The sequence below is a fragment of the Cephus cinctus genome, unplaced genomic scaffold (assembly GCF_000341935.2).
Source record: "Cephus cinctus unplaced genomic scaffold, Ccin1 Ccin1_scaffold0204, whole genome shotgun sequence".
In the NCBI taxonomy this organism is placed as follows: domain Eukaryota; kingdom Metazoa; phylum Arthropoda; class Insecta; order Hymenoptera; family Cephidae; genus Cephus; species Cephus cinctus.
In genome coordinates, this window is record NW_014332923.1 from 154,275 (window position 1) to 175,057 (window position 20,783).

At 46.4% G+C, this 20,783-nt stretch overlaps 1 protein-coding gene across 1 annotated transcript; it reads right to left on the bottom strand.

The window, feature by feature from the left end:
• Window positions 1-6: 6 nt before the first annotated feature.
• LOC107264960 (protein jagged-2) lies at window positions 7-20,777 on the bottom strand. The gene is made up of 6 exons (XM_015733810.2): window positions 19,469-20,777; window positions 12,086-12,391; window positions 5,396-5,687; window positions 3,224-3,842; window positions 2,504-3,144; window positions 7-2,427 (listed from the first exon to the last, which is right to left on the bottom strand). The coding sequence occupies exons 1-6, from the start codon at window positions 19,514-19,516 to the stop codon at window positions 719-721; spliced, it is 3,615 nt and encodes a 1,204-aa protein (XP_015589296.1). The 5' UTR covers window positions 19,517-20,777; the 3' UTR covers window positions 7-718.
• Window positions 20,778-20,783: the final 6 nt, after the last annotated feature.

Consider the following 20,783-nt stretch of genomic DNA (forward strand, 5'->3'; position numbering starts at 1 on the left):
GGAAGAAGGGAGGGAGGGGCAGTTTCTTGGGGTCTTTTAGAGCACTGGGTTTCTCTCTAGACTAAGACGATACAGGCTTAGCGAAATTAATAAGTACGGGCTATGTACATATGTACAACGATAACAACTTGGCATTATTATTATCATTATTTATAATCTCCGATGATTTATTGTCAGGATCGTAGAATTACTTCCACCTGGGAGATCCTTTGCCTTCTTTTATTTATCCTCGTCTTCGTCATCGTCATCTTAGCAATAAGTCGCAATTGGCCATCATGCCATAATCGTTTCCCGTCTCGCGGCATCCGAATGACGCTCATAGCCGTGTGAAAGATATGAAACGATTACGATCAATGATCCAACGGGATCTCCATCTGTTCAGGCTTAGAGACTCTACGATTAAACCGGGACGTGTACATTTTGCCTTGGATCTTCTGTATTTCTGACACACACACACATGCGCGCAAAAGCATGCGTTCACTTACGCATCGGTACAGTCGTATATACTGACATTCTCTCACCCAATCTTTCCAGCGCTCTCTCTCTCTCTCTCTCTCTCTCTCTCTCTCGCTCTCACTCTTCATATCAGCGTCTCTCGCTCTCTCAAATTCTCAGTTATGTTTAGTACCTCTGTAAATCTTTCTGATTCTTTTGCTGCATCCAGCGGCTCTATGACAACGTCTTATAGGTATAAAGTGGAAGATCGCAATTTCATGTATTACACGTGTACGGTTAGCACCTGGTGCGGACCGGTTTGGCTGGTACCTGGTTGCTGGTGGGAGTACGAGGGTTCCTGAAGTCTTGGCTTGCTGTATGGCTTATGAGGTCCTTCCTCGTAGCTAAAGCTCGCCGTGTTATTCCGAGCTTCTGCACTTGGCGGTTTGTACAGAGGTGGTAGACGATGTCTACCTTCTTCTGAAACCATTTCTAAACTTTCTTCTGCAGAGCCCAAGGCTCCTAGAGATGTTCCTGATAGAGGTCTCACTATGGATACTCTTGGTTCTCCTACGTCTTGATCCTTCAGAGGATTCGCATATCTTCTGAGATTCTCTTCGTTTTGTAAGTTGTTGGATTTTTCATCCAGGTCACTGCGATGTCGATGAAGAGATGTTTCACTACTGGTTGTTGCCGTTAGTCCGGATCTTTGCCTCGCTGATCTAAGGTACCAGGCACCACCTAAGGCTGCCACTAACAATATCATCGCTAGAGCGCCACCGAGAACAGCTAGGTATCCGTTGCCACTACCATTTGATGAATTTGGCTCATTGAGTGAAGCCGTCTCTACCTTGACTTCCAGGACGGAAGCCAGAGCAAGAGGTCTGTTGAGGGACCTGGTAAGGGCATCACCGAGATCCCGGGCTGCGTCAACCGCAGCCTCCGAAAATATTGTCACCTCGACAGTATTATTATCACCCAGCTTTAAATCACAGAGGAGAACGACCGACTGTGGTCTTCTTGGATCAGCGAGAAGCTTCCTGAGTTTTCTACAAAGTAATTCCACGGAGGTGCCTACAGCCAGGGTGTCGCGTCGTAGTAGTATGGATAATCGGGAACACGTAGGGCCTGGCGTGGCTTGACCAGGCCAACAAGACGGTGGCGCCGGCAGTGCTGGCGGACCTACTCTTCTTCCGGTCTCTACTGGACGACACTCTCCCCACGCTGGACAAAGCGGAGCCAAACAACTATCACCGGGCGACGGTACACAGACCTCATGAGCTAAACATGATGTTCCATTGAGACAGTTCCCTGGTCCGCACCAGACATTGCTACACTGGGTTTTGCCGTTTCGGCACTCGCAGACGTTGCAGTCGTCGTCCCAAGTTGCTGCCACGCATCCTGGATCTCCAGCTGTTCTTATCTCACAGTGGCTACCAGTTCGTCCAGGAGGACAGACACACGAATAGCTGGCTATTCCATCTATGCACGTAGCACCCCCCATGCAAGGATCACTAGCACATTCGTTGACGTTAATCCTACAGTCGGGTCCGGTGAATCCTGGGGCGCATTCACATCTGAACCAATTGACTCCGTCGACACATCTTCCACCATTCAGACAAGGAAGAGGCTGACAGTCATCCACATCTCTCAAACAGTTGGGTCCCTCGAATCCTTCCCTGCAGATGCACCGATAGTCGCCATCAGCAGTGTTAACGCAAGTCGCGCCATTTTCACAAGGGCTGCTGGCACAAGCTGGTGAAGCTATATGACAAGCGGTGCCTTCCCATCCCGGTGGACAGTGGCAGGTGAAACCATCTCCCCTGTCTTGGCATGTTCCACCGTGACGACAGGTACCAGGTTCGCAATGGCCGCCACGAAGGGCACAGGTCTTTCCTTTCCAACCACCGCGACAAATACAGGTAAAGTCCGCTACCTCGTCTACGCAGGTACCATTGTTTCTACAAGGTGAAGTAGTACACTCATCCACATCTGGAAAATGACAATAACATTTATCATTCGATTCTACTGTAAATTATAAACAGCATTAATGGTTGGGAATATTTACCTTGATCGCAAAGATCACCGCTCCAACCCTCCCTGCAAATGCACTGAAATGAGTTTACCAGGTCGACACAGGTTCCTCCATTTACACAGGGGTTTCCACGGCAGTCGTTAATATTTTCATGGCAGTGTAAACCCGTATATCCAGCGTCGCATATGCATCGACCCCCGTTACATCTGCCACGGCCGCCACAGGGAGCACCTTCGCTTCCGCAGCCAAGATCTTCGTCAGTCAATCCGAATTGCGGGTTGTGAGAAGCCGGTTCCGAACAATTCTTTCCCTGCCACTGCTCCGGACAGTGACAGTAATAGTCTGTTTGAGTATTGAAACAAGGAGCCGAGTTTCTACATGGATTCGAACTGCAATGATCCCGGTCTATTTCACACTGATAACCGGTATAGCCAACCGGACATACGCACTCATAAGCGTTCACTAGGTCTCTGCACTCGCCCCCACTTTGACACGGTTTCGAAGCACATTCGTCAATATCAATGTCACAATCTTTTCCAGAGTACCCGGCGGTACAGGAACAATGATAGTCATCGACCAGGTCAATACAGAGCGCACCATGTTGACATTGTCCAATGCAGTCATTGATGTTCTTCGTGCAGTTCTTGCCCGTGAACCCGCTTCGACATCGGCACCTAAAGCAAAACAACGCCATAAGAATTCAATGAAATCTAAAGGAATGATTTTCTATATCGATCGAACAGGAATCATTACCTGTAATCACCAGCCAGATTGACACACGTTATAGAGTTTTTGCAGGGTGACTCCTTGAGGGCGCATTCGTCGACATCAAACTGGCAGAGTAAACCTTGCCAAGCCGATGGACAGTGGCAGACAAAGCCATTCTTCCCATCGACGCACGTGCCGCCATTTTGACATGGTTGCGAAGCGCATTCGTCTATGTCAGTAGCGCAATAGGGTCCCGCGAATCCTGGCGCGCAGTCGCAGTGCGCTGATTCACCCAGTTCACGACAGGTAGCTCTATGCAGGCACGGATTCGACGCGCACGGATTGTCGACCTTCTCGCAGGTGGCACCTGAGAATCCTTCAGGACACGTGCATCGGTACTGGTCAGGAGCAGTGTTCTCACATGTTCCACCGTTCTGACAAGGTTCATGCGTGCCACAATAATTGAGATCCTGATCGCAGAGAATCCCGCCCCAATTGGTATCGCATATACATTGCCAACTGGAACCGTTGCAATAGCCATGTTTGCATCCTGGATAAGGGGTGCACTGATCGCAGAATTCGCCTCTCCATCCGTGACGACATTTGCACTCGCCACTTACATTGCAATGACCGTGAACAGGATGGCAGCCCTCTTTGCAGACAGCTAAAAAGAAGTCCCAAAGTTATACTCTCGACGATGCCCACTTTATCTACATATACAAATTACGGGTTGATACATAGATATGTACGTATACGCGAGAGAATCGCCTCGGCTCAATTAAGCAGACAATTATATCCTTTCGGCCGTGAAACAAAAACTTGAACGGCGGACACGCATCCTTCGGCGTTTACTGGCACGACGTACCGTTACATCGCGTAAGTACTCGCTACGGCGTCTTTGATTAATAGTCCGGTTTCTCGTGTCTCCCTGATTGTTGGACATTTACGGATATTTATATAACTGCATCCTGGGACGTCAAGGTTTTAAATACCGTGCACTCGAACAAGTGACGTTTTGCGGGTACGTGACGACTATTCTCTTTCGGTTCTCTTACTTCGCGCTCGACTATATGTATATAAGAAAACTCATCAGGCAAGAATGATCAAGTTTACGAATTTTTCCTGGGATTTCCGTGGCGCCAGTGCTCGGAAAAACTGGACCTCGTAAAAGGACAGACGCCTTCGTTACCGATAGCATGACAAAAAGTGCGAGTCTGCAACCGTAGGAATCCGAAGTGTTCCCCATATGAGATGAGAGAACGAGTGTAGCCTCTCGGCGAGAGAAGCTAGCAAGTCGCACTACAGAGACAGCTGTGGATATATAAGCCGGTTCACATAGTCGTGACAAAACAACGTTAGGAACTCGATATACTACGAAGCCACGAGGTAGAGAAGACGTCGTACTCGAGTGAAATCCACTCATTGACCTTTTAACGCGCGACAAAAATGTCAGAGCCAGTTTTCTCATTACGCGTACGTCGCGTCCGTGAGTCCGTATGTATTCCCATCATCCCTGAGGCGCCGGGACGAGCTCGCGTCGCGGTCGTCTTTAAGAACGGGATGATGACGCGCTACCCCAGATAGAACAACGCTAACTAAGGTGAGCGAGTGAGTTGCATATACGTGGTATATGCCTACCCGTCTATGCATATGTATATGTAAATACCCATATGGATATGACCACATTTGTACATACAATGTACCATAACGATACGATACGATATAGATACAGTATACAATACGCATAGATCCACGGGGAGGCGAGAGCAACGATTAAGCAGCAAAGAAAGAGCTGTTATATTACCCCGGTGCTCCATTGTGCAAGGGGATCTGGCGTGATGTCGCTATCTTTGTACGATCGTATGACATGCGTCTAACGTCCGTCCATTAAGGCACGCTTCGAGATAATTCGTATATTTTACTACCGTGCCCCGGTGAGGAGGCCGTAGGTCTCGAGCGTGTCGATTCGACGTGCTCGAGACGTAGCATCGAGTATGGGCACTGCCTGCGAGTCAAGTTAAAGTCTAGTCAAAGTCATCGAGAGAATCTAGAGAGATGGTTTATGAACTTCAAGTGTTTCTAGGTATAGGTAAGGGGTCAGCTAGTTTCACGGACGTCTCGGGAGCTAATTAATTCTCTTTGGAGTTTCGGTGTCATCGTGTCCCGCTATACGGTTTCTACGTGACTCTAGGTGAAAAGTGTAAATTCTGTACTCACCGGTTTCGCAGTCGGCACCCTTCCACCCTTGAATGCAGACCTTGTCTCCGTTCTCGTCACAGGTGTAATGCCCGAATATGTCGTTCCGGGGTCTACAGAATTTTGTGCACGTGGCGTTGTAGTAATGATCTGCACACTGGACCCTCACTCTGTAGGCCAGATGAGCATTTCTTCCCTGATGATTGAGGGTGTGCCACGTAGGTCCAGGTAAGACAATACCACTGTAACTGGCCTCTTCGATAACCCCAGCACTGGCCTCGTCTCGGGCTTGTAGAATCAGTGTGAATTGCCTCTGAAAATGGCGAAAGCAATTTGCCATGAATTCGATAGCTTTATACTCGAGATCTCCCGTGGGTCTTGTTACTTATACGTAGTAGTTACGGCATCATTGGATTTTAGCCAAAAATGGAATACACAGGATAAACCGGAACGACGAGTCTATATCGCGGGCGCCGCGGCGTCCCACATATTATTCGCCGATCGAACGTCGATTAGATATTTTATATGGCAGAGCGTCTATGCGTGTCTCCTGTCTCTCCTTTTCTTGTGTTTTTTTTTTCTTTATCAAACTTGTTTTTATTTAACGACAAAAAAGAAGAACCGTGAGAATCCTGTACTGTCTTGTCACGGTAAACGTGGGACAGCAGCCTCTGGCAGAGGAGTAAGAAGAAAGGCCAGGGGCGTAGGATGCGCTTGAAATTACTATTAAGAAGGGTTAGTGTCCTGCGTCGTATCGGTACTCTATCACGGTAGTTATCTTTACGCCTAGTTAGAAATGTCTTCCACTATACGGTCCACGTAGCGAGGAACCTGATTGGAACCACCAATCAGGTTCTGTGAGTGACGGCCGGCTAATGTAATAAATAAATTCCAATCGTGCGACCTACAGAGCTCTCCCTGGAGCGAAGAGCGAGTATAGAAGAGACGCGTCCCTGGTGTCGGGTCGATGTAGAAAGCTGGAAGTGTTCCTGATCTGACCGGCCTCGCAAAAGGGGATCCAAGTCGGAGAAGCGCGAGTGTCGCGCGTATGCACGCCGATCATGTACCTATACGTGCTCATATAGTATACATACCGACTGGTTCTAGAGTGGAGTTAGCAACCAAAAATAATCTGAGTTTCTAAAAGCGTCTTCCTTCTTCCGAGTCTTTCGAAAGTGTAAAGTGATAGAAAGGAACCCGGTGTCGAGTGCCAAGCTTGTACGTGTTGCCATAACGACGGACTTAATGGCGGATGATCGACGACGCGCGCGGTTAAAGGGAAACCCATTGCGAGAGCATACACCGTGGCCGAGTATACGTAGTATCTAGACGGTAAAGGAGGATAATTTTTCTCTTGTAATTTCTTTTTCACTTAAAAGCAAAAAGTCAGCTCGAAGCAACGTAACGTTATATGTAGATTGTGATGGTTTTACGTGCTCCAAGTTTTTCGACACAAAGAGGACATTGTCTTGAATCCGAGCGCGTCAGACAGCCTGAACCAAGAGCAAAGTTGACTCGTCTCCCGAGTACCTAGAGTAGATGAGCGCTAATTGGTGTTAATTGGTGGCTCGCTCGGGAGTCTGCTTTCCCACGCCCGCGACTTTTATGCTCGCTTTTTTTACACCTTGTATATTCTAATTCGCCGAGAGACCGCGGTCGACGTCGCTATCAAAGGGCGCCTTTTATTTCGTGCGCGACCAGACGCCTTTGTTGGTGGCAACCAATTCCTAAAGGGATCCTAACAGTGTGACAGGTTATACGTATACGCGACATCTAGCCACATACGGTGCCACGATACGATGTTTTTGACATTGTCGATGCTTTCAAAGGATTAAACGTCACAGCAGGCAGTCGGTACCACGTGGTCTCATAAAATCCACTGGTGAATTCCGGAATTCGCGTGGGTGTCCCTAAGACTCCGGATGGATTAGCAAAACGCGAACGATATTTATCCACAATGCGCAGTTATTTCTCGCCGTACACCAATGCTTCACGTGGAGACACGGAGAGGAGTCTCCGTGAAGAGTCTGTCAGGCAGGAACGAGTCGGCATGTGCATTCGCAAAGTTCGAAGTCACTCGTCGGAACCGAGTCGATCGGATGCATGTTGAATCGGCTGATGAGGAGCTGCCTGCTCAACTACCAATACCAAAGCGTCCATCTACGTATACCGAATAGAACGTCTCTCCTCTTTACGTCAGACGACATGTCTTGGGTTTCGCGGAAAAGATCGAACGAGCCGTACGTGAGGACGCGTACAAAGTCCTTAGCGATGGTAGCGTCAGAATCGAAAGGCTCGGTCGGTTGGTTCCCGAGCAGCGAAGTGACTCAAACCGAGAATAAAGTAGGTACATGCGTATTTCAAGTGTGAGATCAGCGATAGTCGCGGATGAAAACAAGGCATTGTTACCACAGGACTAAACGTCTACCAAAACCTGGCATCTCTGGAATGTACATCCGATAGAGATTCAAAGAGAGAAGCGTTTCCTCGCTTTGGGAGATATTAATTATATTTAGAAAGTACAAAAGAATTTCATGATCGAGGGAAACATACAAGTTTTAAACAGCGATAATTCCCGTTAACTGTAGGGTGCGGCAAGGAAGGAATAAAAGTCGAAGGGCTCAAGGCCGACCGTCATTCGGATGTTGTCGCGCCTACTTCCAGCTAAGTCGAAGAGGAGTAGTTACCTGCATAAAGCGAGCCAAGGGACTCTTCGTATTCCTTGTATTAAATGACTACGAACGTATCTACACATACAAGTTAGACGATCAGGCAGGCAGGCAGGCAGGCAGGGAGTCAGGCACGCACAGGAGAAGGGTGATGCGTGTACGCACTTACGCTTTGAGAAACAGGGAGAGACGTAGGCTAACTAAAAGGACTTTGGTATGCGGTCCGCGCAGCGGGTTCACACACGACCGGCCGAAGGCATTGCCCAAACCGTGGCGACATTCTCCCTTCATTTACATACGCCATTATACACCTGTATATACTGTCTCCACACGGACCAGTAACGTTATATACGTATAAGAGTAACCCGTGGCTATACATATGTATATATACGGCCCACGGGACCGTTTCAGAGATGCAGGCATACACCTGTTGGACCCTGAGTCACTCTGGTCCCCTGCGGGGCCTTAAGACAAGCCTCTGCTCGTTTCACCGTTTCAGTTTTCTCGTTCTCTCCTTATGTTAGCTTCTCCTCCTCGTTCTTTTCTTTTTACTCCTCCTTCTCCAGATCTCCCCCCTCCCCTCTCTCTCTCTCTCTCTCTCTCTCTCTCTCTCTCTCTCTCTCCCCCCTAGTCTTATAGCGCCTCTCAATCTCTGTCTCTTGAGACGGCAAAGCTTCTTTGCCTCCCCCAATGCGGCGGCAACCTCGCGCAACGCAACACACTGCCCATGCTAATGCCCCACCGGTAGAATTAGTCTACACGATACACACCTTCCGTATTGGTGCTCGATCGAGCGTAATGTATGTACATAGTATATATGATAATGATAATGATACACACTGGCCACGTGGGCCTGAATGCTCGTGACGTCATATCATTGATAGAGGCGCCCACATCAGAGACGCATGCACTGTAGATATATGCTGTACCCAGCCCGGTAGTTGCGTATGTACAGTATGCACTGTGAAAGCAGCTAGCGCATTGCCAATAGTCGATAGGCGACTGATGTAGCGAGGGAAAGAGAGAGGAGGGAATGAGAAAATGAAACAGATGAGACTCGGAGACGTACAGTCCGCATGGGAGAGCGAGCGTAGTAGAGACGCAGATGTGTAATTCTGGACGTAACAATAGCATGACCAAAGGCGGAGGCGTCTCTTCTGGGTAGAAAGGATTATGCAAACTTGCAGCATCCTCTCACTTACCGTCGTCTATTCTTTTCCGTATTCCTTTCTACGTTTCCTTATGCGCAATATGGCAATAGGACTGATGAGGAGTAAGTAAGATTGTTTGAGTGTTTCGAAAAAAAATAACGGATAAGTGATGCTGTTGTCATGGTGACGGCTACTATCAAGGAAGGTCACCTTACTGACGCTCTTTGACCCAACTTCCTTTTCGATATTTTCTGTAGTACACTCCAAAGTATTAACCCTCACAATGAATTAGCTATCTACATGCATAATCAGAAAGTGAAATCATTCCCTGAAAATGGGGGCTTTCCGAATGGCACAAATATTTTTTTTTCCACATTCTGCAAATGTAAGTGAAAAATTAGAAAACATTAAAAATCGTAATTTTTTTTTCATAAAATACCTTTTATCTATGGGAGTTTGTATGTTTTTATACAAGTTATTTATTTTTTACTTTAAAAATACATCAATCAAGCAAGTTATTCTTTTATGAAGACGAAAGATAGGCTTTCTGCCTATAATTTCTGGCAATATAACTGTTAAGAATTCAGACTACAATTTGACACCGAGTAACGTTCATCGCAGTTTCAGTAATGAATACGTGACTGATTACGCGGTATTAAACTTTGGAATGGACTACGAAATATAAAAAATCGACCCAGGTTGGAGGGCATTAGTAAGGTGACCTTCCTTGTGAGAGAATAAAGTGCAAAAGTCAACGAGGTATGAATCAATTTTCGGTGGCCGTCCAGTTTCTTGAGGCTTGCGCTAATGAGAAGCGCGTTAAGCCGGGTCCCAATTAGTCTCGTAGTCGAGTGTAATTTCGGCGACGACCTTCCTCAAATGGTGGGACAAGTAGCGGAAGAGAAGGCGCTGAGAAAACGAAGCGGATTGGCACTTCTCTTAAGGTAGCTACAGCCTGAGATAGGATTCTCACAGTTGGGCGAGGTTGAGCAGCGTTAAGAGTATAAAGGTGTTCGAGGCGCGACGAGAGAGTCAAAGTTAGCACGAATAGAACGTGTAGAATCGTAGACACATAGCGGGGCATCCGGGCGTTTATCTGAGTGAACCTCCCACCTAGGACGGAGACACCGTGTACAGCTGAATTTTTCCTTTCTTATTCTCTCCATTTTTTTTCATCCTTTTGACTGTCATGTTTGCTTTCCATATTTTTTATTATGAGCACGGTTTATAATTTAATTAACTCATCCAGTGCTAAATGGACGAGGCACGTTGGACAGCATCCTCCGTACCGAGGGAGAGCTCTCGAAGCAATTTAAGGGTCTCTGTTTATGTCCGGGCCCTCGAGAAAACGCGTTGGGGCTACCCTTTTTCGTGGCAGCGGATGCATGGGAGCCTCTTAGAGCCCACGAACGAGTTATGAAATATACAAACATAAGGCTCTTCAAATAATCTTCAATGTGTGTTTTAATGTTTAATGCGCCCGTCGGTTCCTCCGGGTTCTGAGGACCCTCCAGAACGCGTCGACGTCTCCTTTATGTACCCCGTGGTGGTACCTGAAAGTTCCCTCGAATCCTCAAGATCTATCCAACCTGACGCAACAGTCCTTCCGATGGACAATGGGAACTCGAAGAGGTGTTGCCCCTTGCGACAGACCGACAGACAGACACTGAAATAGACGGCGCGTAGGCTTACGAAAAGTACTTATGAATTGCAACTCCCAGACTACGTGAAAACTCCCAGACGTCGGCCGATCTGTGGCGTCGATAGCCATGAATATCTTGCATCGTAAAAACCGGATGGGATATAAGCGCCGATACGCGAGACGGCTTTGAAACGCGTGAAAAGGCAGCAGACCGGAAATCCCGAGGATTCGATCGCTCGATGCCAGTCGTGGACTCCGATTCGTATTCACTTTATACAGGGTGGCCCGCGCATCTAGCATGCCTGTACAACTTGTAAAATAAATATTGTATTGAAAAAATTTTTTATATACAACCTGTTAGGTTTAAAAGGATGCGTTATCTAATGCATAATTTTTGTTTATCGGTGGGAACGTTTCGGAGATTTCAGGATCAACGTCGTGTTTGTAAATGGAATACTACATTTTTATGCCAAATTGTCAAAGAACGTGAAATTTGGAGTAAAAAAGTACTGACCTGTATTAACCGTAAACTTAATAACTAACTTTTTCTTCAAAATTGTCTTCGCGTAATCTCGAGCTAGATATTCAATCTTATCACAGATTTCCATAGGACAGCTAAATGTTTACGTGACAACGTTTTTTGACATCAGTGACCTAGTAACTTGTCGCGAAAATCGTAAGTGCCGAAGTAATATCCATTGACATTAACACAGTGATGCAAACTAACTATAATGAAGAAATTGAACTTTGAATCATATCCGCACCGAGTGTAATGTATGCTTCACGAATACACTGTTTCGTATTCTCAGGTGTTGTCTCAGGTGTTTAATTTGCCCCACAAAAAATAGTCCAAAGGATTAAGGTCCAGCGAGCGCGGAGGCCACGGCCATTTTCAAGAAACAAAGTGCAATTACTCGTTAGTCATTAGGTTTACGGCAAAATACAGGTCAGTACTTTTTTGCTTCAAATTTCACGTTTTTTGACAATTTGGTATAAAAAAAAATATAGAATTCTATTTACAAACACGTCGTTGGCCTTGAAATCTCCGAAACGCCTGCACCGATAAACAACAATTATGCATTACACAACGCATGCTTTGAAACCGTACAAATTTTATGGACCAAATTTTTCCATACAATGCATACTTTACAAGTTATACAGTCGTGCAAGTTGCGTGGACCGCCCTGTATAGATCTATACAAGTATACGTGGTACAACACAAACAAGAAGTTATTCTCGCATCGCTTACCGTCCATCTGAAGGTGAAGTGCAATTGCAGGGTAGCTGGTTCGTTAAGGGTGAACGTGTTCTGGCCCAGGGCGTGACTAGATACGTTGCCAAAGCTGCAGGAGCCGATGGCAGTTACATTCGACTGGTACTCCTTGAGGCATAGCCAAAAGGCAGTCGAGCAGGGTGTAGTGCACGGTGGTAAAGTGCCACCACCCGATCCGGTGGTGTCTCCTCCTCCACCGCAACACCTTCCGTCCACCAGAGTCCCCCGGTTATTCGTCAACGAGAGGATCTGCACCTCGAAGAATCCGCTACCGGTTGTCGCCTATAGAAAAAAATGAAAAGTTGCATTAGATCTCGTATCCTCTCTCATTGTTATGCTGTTATTCCTTTGTCGAATGCAGAGGAATTGCGTGAGATGTAAATTCGGCCTCGAGAATAAAGAGAAGACGAGAAAGGTATGCAGGAAGATTGCAAGCAAGCGGCGAGGCCTTCTCTTTTATTAACCTCGAAGCTTTTGGCGTTCCGCTCCGGTAACGCACAAAGATACACGAAGTACTCGGCAGCAAGGAGACTCTTGGAAATATGGAGAACGGAAGAGTCCAATTGAGTGGAACATTCATCAGGGCGAAAGGTTCGCGTTATATGACTTACTGAATTTATGTTGATAAAGTAAATACATCAGACCAAATGCGAAATTGTTGTCTGAAAACAGTAGCCGGTCGTGACCAAGCAATAAATCGACCGTTTCGAAAAATGGTATGGTTATTTCGATGGGCTCGGACGTGGCAGTAATATTACGTTCTCCATATGCGTGGAGCTGGAGTATATATACGTATGCGTGCACGTTACAGACTACGTAATTACCGTAAAAGTAAGATCGAAGGTAGAAAGCGCAGAGGATCGTCTGCCGAGCATCGGTTTTCATAACGTGCTTCTGCCTTCAGCCTTATATAAGGTGACTATCCGTTCCTCGAGTCAACAGCGAATGACATTCTTACCGTCGCGACTTCATCCATATTTAATTACCATAAATGAGGAATACGAGAAAGATGATGAAAAAAAAAAGACTCGAAGGAGTTTCCATGAAACTTTAGGGGGAGTCGAGCGCGTAAGGATAAATAATTATATCGAATGCCAAACGTCTGATCGAAAAAGAGAATGATTTACCGAGCTTCCGGTGTAAGCTCACTGGATCGGTTCGACCGGTCGCTCAGTTGCGTAAGAAGAAGCATCGCTCGTACACAAATGCTCGGCGAAGTTCGAAGAATCGTAACCCGAGCCCAGTAACGCAGTAACGCATACCAGTTTTTACCTGCGTCGTTCGAGTGGCCGCGCACATACGTGAGACAAATAGCAATAACCGCGACCTTCTTTTTCCCGGCAATTGAATTTCAAGTATTCCAAAAACCCACGGCGAGCCCAACCAAGGAGATTATTTACTTTCCCAAAGTTTGCCGAGTCTCATCACGTGCAGACGCGAAACTCATCCGGCGCGGTGAGCAGCTTCAGAGAAGACCTTTCGGTTTGGATCGCGAAAAGATTCTAAAAATACATTATGGATCCCAATGAAATTTCGTGAGTTTCCTTCACAATCGCCAGCCCGATATACGTACCGATGCCTAGGTATCAAGTAGGTACGTGATGCCTGATACTGGCCTCGTCACCCATCAATACACATACAGGAGGCAAATTATAAGGGAGCCAATTGAAAATCCTGAGTAAATAGTAAGAAACAAATAGTTATAGAAGGGAACATGATTTCTTTTCCGTGCGTTCAGCATCGCAATTACCTGCTGGTCATTATAGCACGCGTGCGTTTCCCACGAGGATCCCCGCGCGTTTGGTAATTTCAAGCGCGTTACGTGCCGATTGATTTTTAGACACCTAGTGTGTAGAGAAGATTATGCGTGTTTTAACTGTGGTATATTGCTGAGGGTACCATCGTATTCGTTATACCTGTTACTACTACGTCAGCGTACAAGTCGCGAACGCGTGTAGGTCGGTGAAGAGGCTTTCCTTTCCGCATAGCCAAGGTGCAGCGAGCCATACCTCGGAGGCTCGTTTTATATACGTGGAAGTAACAGAGTTAATATGAATAATTTCTTGGGGAAGTAAAGAGAGTGAAGGAGGAAGGAAAGGTAAAAAAAAAAGGGAAAAAGAAAGAGTTCAAACTCCGAATACCAATCGTGGATAAACGGCCTGGAAAACAGGCGGGTGAACGTTGAATGGAAGTTTTCGAAAATTGAAACGTTTCACAGTAGATTCGTGAAAGTTTGAAAAACGCATATATGCTAACATAGACGAGGCGTAAATTGGAATAGGATGAAAGTGGATTCGCGACCAAGTAATTCCACGTGTAATCGCGCTTATAACGGCTGTTTGCGTATAGCTAGATGCGTTCTGTTATACGTGACGAAAGGATCGGGAAGACTTTCGATGCACGCTAGCAACTTGCACGTAAATCGTTCACACGTATATACATATATCAACTATAGAGAGAAGACGGTAATGGACCGTTGAGCTTGTAAAATTGAAAATGAAATCGCAAGCAGTGCATTTCAGTAGGTAAACGATTTACAAGGCACGTGAATGCATTATAATAGGTAGCATGCGTGAGCAATGCAGAAGGGAAGGTATAAGGGAATCGCGTACAAATATTATTGTGTTAATAACACAAAGAAAGGAGAACTGGGTTAATCAGAAATGAGCGATCGCTATATTTATGCTGAATCTAATAATCATATCGAATTCGATTCTTCATTCATCAATATACTCCGTTGCTTGCTTGTTAATATCTCCGGTTCACGGGGTAAAGTACCGCGATGCACCTTATATGTATATGCGCATATTATGCAAAGGCTTGTATAACCGACTCCGTAGTGCTGAGGTCTGTCGTTCCAATTTCTAGGACGATTATCTTTATCCGAGTTGGAGGAACCTAGAGAACGGCGTACGCGGAGTCTCACGCAACAAGTCTACAAAGAACAAGGGCTTCTCGGTTTCGGTTTCGAAAATACGTGAGCCTTTCATTTTATCTTTTGAGCTCCCAAGTTGTAGGTAGTAATTACCAGTGGCCGCTACCTGCCCGAGTGAAATAGGCCTGCCGAACACCATTTAATTTTATACCATAGTCTCTGCACAGCCGTTCTACCTAATATATATATATATATATATATATATATATATACGTATGTATGTATTATACATATAGATACCACTGAGTGTATCCACATATGCGCGTGCTATACCACTGTTACACTTACGCATATATGGACAAACGAACGTATGGATGTGTATACTCTGTTACCGACTAGCCTCCGGCCCATATATCTCTCTCTGCTGGGGGAAGGCCTATACTTAATATTATTTGCTACCCGCTCAAACCCATCGGTAAGCCTGCCAGACCTCTAACCAAGAGAGAATCGACCACAAATTACCTAAATAATTAAAAAGTCTTACCCCGCGTGGGAAGTTGCAGCAAGCTCAACTTGGGATTTGGTACGGAGGACTGGTACTAATTGTCAATACGCACGGTCGAAGATCTACTTTGTAGAAGGGAGAACAAAACAGTCCAGCGGGTCCTCCTTTCGTATTCACGGATGTAACCCGTGATACGAGAAGGTCGTGAATGTTGAGACGGGCGTGGTTCGAGAACCGGAGTTGGTTTTCGTGCTACTAGGCCCATAATATACTTTGTCGAAGATAGGAGAGGTAAGGTACGCGCGAAGGGTGCAGCAACATATTCGACCTTCTCGGCTCGATGAAAGGTGGAGAAGACAAGAGACTTCCTATTACCTTTGCGAAAGGATGAGAGGAGCGCCCAATTTGCTCGAGGCGTCATTCTTTTTATATTCACAGATGCCAACTGGATCTTTTTTATTTCTATATCCTTTAATTTTTTTTTTAGTCTCATCTTGTTCTTCTTAGAAGATCGCCAGCAGCTGAATGAACGCTCGTTGTATTGCTCCGGAGAACACGATCGGCATTTATCGATTCGACTTGTCATTTATGTCGACAGCGTTAATAGGAGTATCGATGATTCTGGTAGGAGGATTTCTGAATCAGGAGCATCGATCATTTCTGGCGTACCTACCGATTATAATTATTCGCGTGCGCAAGATGTACCCGCGACAGTGGCGGTCGACGTCGCCGGTACGTAGGGTGGCAGTAAGTTTATGAGCGTGAAGCGTGATAATTAAAAGCCGCGAGGACACGAAGTCTCTCGGATAGTCATTGGGCTGAGAGTTTAATCGCGATAGGAGTCGACACGATGACATCGACATGTGGGATACGAGCGATACGAGTCAACTACCGCGTTTATAGTTATACCTACCTGTGTGACGGGGACAAGTGAGTAGAGAGGATGATAGTGCGAGGGAAGATGCACCTATCTGGTTACCGTTACGAGAAATCGCGGGGGTGAGTAGTTGGCATCTAGGATTCGCGTGAGAGAAAGTAGAGACGAGTGAAAGTCAGTTGTAAGGAGTTTTCGAAAATCTTTAAATAAACCTATGGAACGAGCACATTTCTATTAATGCCAGTAAATAGGTTTGGTGGGTACCGATAGAAGAGTGACTGTGGGAATCAGTGCCGACATACTTTGTTTTTCATTCGATTCTTGCGCTATCGAGAGCATCCTTTAAAAGAATTACGAATCTGCTTTTAGTTAAGTTTCACCGATCGCACCTGTCAGAGTCCATGAAATTATCCTTTTCATCCGTAAAGTTTCGTCTGGCAGATCCAAATAAGAAAAAAATGTGTATCGACTTCGAACATCCTTCCTTCTTTCATGATCGTACGACATAGCAAGCTATACATCTTCTCCGCAGAAGATAAAAATGAAAAATAAGATAAAGACGAAGTAAGGGTATCGAGGGATAAGAAGGTAGTGTAAGACAAGTACTGGGGCGGGATAAAAAGAGGCTGAAGAAACAGTTGAATCGCAATACGGAATGATCGTATCGAATTACAGATTCCACGTCGATCGATGTTGGTGGATATCTTGAAAAAGTATTTTATCAGTTATATACAGATCGGCTCGTATAAATGTAATATTTGCGCGTGGCAAATGTCGACCGGGTTCGAGATGAGGGCGTTCAGTAGACTTTCTGGGAACTCGTAAAAGCTCGTACCCTACGAGCCTCGATCTTCCAGAAGTCTAAAAGATGTTGAAGCCACACACCTGTGAGGGACCCATAGGGTACCGGGTTGGGTTCATTTTGCTGGTTGCCGTCCATGAGACCACAGTAGATATCCATCCGTGGTATATCCAAGCAACGAGCGAAGGCGAGTCCAGTAAGAAAGCCTCAGGGCTGATTTTTATAGGAGGCTCGCGTGACCGCCAGCTAAATGCTTCGCTTTAACCCGCCCAGCTACGCTGCCGCTAGACTCCGTACTTCTGCCTTCTGTACTTCTGGATCCCCGTCCAATTCGTGGCACGATACATCTCCCCTTCTGCCTTCTGCCTTTCTGCTTTCTGCCTTCTGCCTTCTACCTTCTGGTCGCAGAGAAATCTCAGCCTCCGTTTAGCTCCGGGGCTAACAACCTCCACCTGATGCTGAGCGATAATTGGCCACGGTAAAAGAAGTCGTCTCAGAGAACAAGACCCGCTATCGGTTTCCCAGGATAAAACGGAAGAGCGGACGTTACGAGGTGATTACTCTCTACACTCGATATATCGCTGAGCATCGTATCCATCTTTAAGATCGCTCGAGATTCATCCCGTGAGATTTTCGGAGATACGCTACAACGGAGTGTACTGGTCCATTACTCCTGGTTCTTCGTGGCGAATACCCGTTCGAATTGGTATAGGGGATATTATTGCTTCAGGTGGGTACTTTGTGGATTTTGAAATACGGTGCTTGGGGATCCTTAGCGCGTGAAATAGCCCGACGTTGTAGGATGTAGGTATTTCCTGTAGCGTTGGGCGTTTATTGCGATACGCTTCTCCTACAACGGTATCTCGTATATCCCTTCGAGTAATTGTGTATTATCCTTGTAAGGGAATTGTAGATCTTACTAGGTAATAGAATGAAGATCTGTGTGTACGAATGTATTCATAGGTATAGGTATATGCGTATACCATGTATTTTTTTAGTAGGAGATATATGTACATTGTACACTTACACAATATGTATGTATGCACATGTGGTTCGGCTGCGGTTGATATAAAAAGGATAAAAAGTTTGCGAATGATTTCCCGACGCTGATCGACCACCGCAGCTTATAATGGGATTTATGATAATTGCTGGAAGCATCCTGCAATTTCTGACTTGATAGTCGCATTAATTCAATTATCCGAGACGGCTGATGAGGCGCGGAAGTTCGTCTGAAGCTTCATAGAAATCCGTAAATGCAACAGCAACAACCACGACCTTCCCGTATATCTGCACGCTCGACGCATCTGCGAAGATTTCCTTGGAAATGCCATTGGACGTATAGTAATGGGCATTCGTGGATAATAATGACGGCGCCAGGTTTTCTATTGGCAGCGATAAGGCCATCCCGGTATCGCTGTGTGCCAGAACTTTCGTTATGAGAGACCAATTTCGTCAGGAAACTCCAGATGGGCGAACCCGTTTACGTGAGTTCCGCGATTTCGTGGCCTCGAGCCCTTTTGAACTATTTTGTAAATTAGGGTGGGCCCACGTCAAGCGGCGCTCGCGCTCGCGCACTGTTTGGCGGGAATTTTAAAGCGGCTTTCTGCGAAAGCTTTTATGAATATGTCTAATGATAATGACAACGGCCACGCGTTATCCCGGTGATTCCCAGTCCAGTCAGAAATCAAGAGAGACGCTTAATTACACACGTGCTAAATTGGCCGTATGGTGCGCGTCTCTGGTACGCGCGACTCGCTATTCTTTTCCTCGAAATGTACTGCGCGCCGGCAATAACTCCCGTCTGGATTTTCAAGCTTCACTCTCGTGAAATACACAGGTAATTCTTTGAAAATCATTAGAAGCCAGGCCTAGATTTAGAGACTACCTGGAGCAGCTATCATACTGAAGCGGCAAGTTCTCCGTACAGTGACAGTTAACAAATCATATAATGAACTTAGAGACACTTCCAAAGGCCGGTTCGTACCTAAGATTCTCCTGGCACGCGATCGAAAGATCTCACATGATGAATCGGTCAATGAAACCGGAATGTAACGCTATTAGGCTAGCAAATTCATGCACATAATCATTTACCGTAAACGGCATAAACATTATGAGCCATCAACACGTCCTACGTACCGGGTGTGCAAAAATAATAATTGATTCGCTGTACATGCACATGTACCACGCCGAGTCACAGAGTGTCGTACAAATTCAAATGAATTCAATTGGGTGTCGTAATGAGTATATTGGTGACTTAGTGATACGTGATGTCAGTATAATAGGAGACTGTAGTCATATACCTGTATCAGGTGGGCGAGGAACAGGACATAGGCGGCGGCCGCCCTCATGGCTTCCCTCGGGAATCCTTCGACTACCGCATCACCACTTGCCGTTGGTCCCGGCGGCCCCCCACGGCCAATCCTACTCCTATTCGTTACCGGTCACTCTCACTGAATGGGACGATCGGGTTGTGATCGATCGACCTCTCGATTTATCTATTCATCGAGCAGCACTGCACTGTTATTTCCTCTGGCGCACACACAGTCGATAGCACTTATCATTCGCGCGTCGAGACTGTCGTACAGTAATTGAAGATCTCGGTCGCGTGGGCTCTCAGTCAACCCTTATCCAGGACACTGATCACCGTTCACATTGAGGAAACGAGGCGCCAGCCCCGCGATAAGGCGCGTGGTTCGAATAAGGCCCACGGGGATGGCACTCGAAGTCTCTGGGCCTTTCGGTTGCTTAGCCCGTTACTCGTTACACGCTACTCACCGCGAAGTGACAGGTGATGTTTATGCGTTCCGTTACTTTCGCGCATGGACCTTCTTCTTCTTATTATTATTACTCTTCTCCCTCCCTCTCTCTCTCTCTCTCTCTCTCGTTATTCCTTTGACACACGCTCTCGCCTGTACACGTTTAATCGTATAATTGCTGGAACGCTTCGAATAAACTCTTCCTTCAGGAACGACGTCTCTTCCTCCTTGACGTCTTACCTTCTCCGATACTCTTCAGAATTCCGTGTACGTATCACAAATACACGTACGTCTGTATACACTCCGTGTGTTACACTCTCTTAACTCTTCTCGCTGGCTTCACGGAACGCGTTTAATTAAGTACCGCGAGTCCGCACAGAGTTTCCTAGCTGCTCCGGGGCATCGAGTGGATAATTGGTGTACTCCTTAAAGGACACTCCTCTAATTGGTACGGCCCCCCTCTTGAAGGTATCGGGGCAAATGATACCGATCGAAGGTGGATGCAATTAAAATCGCGCACTTCGCATTTAACACGTGCTCTCGATCGGTGCGAGCGAGAAAGACCGAAAGCGTGCGCCTTCACAGTTGTCATTAACGTTAACGAGAAACGTCAACGCGTCCCGTTGGCACGGGCGCTCGTGCTTTTCGTCGGTATAACTTGACACGTGCCGCGTGACATTGGCGCTTTAGAACTTGTACCACTTCCTCGGTGCACGTGTCTTCCGGGGCAGAGCACTTGTCCAAGGGAAATGTATCTGGAATTCTTAACAGAGTTATCTCTGTTATCGCGAATGGTGTGACAATTAGAAGACGCGCACTGACAGACCGATCGGGGTTGAGGGTGGGGAGCGGGGGGGGG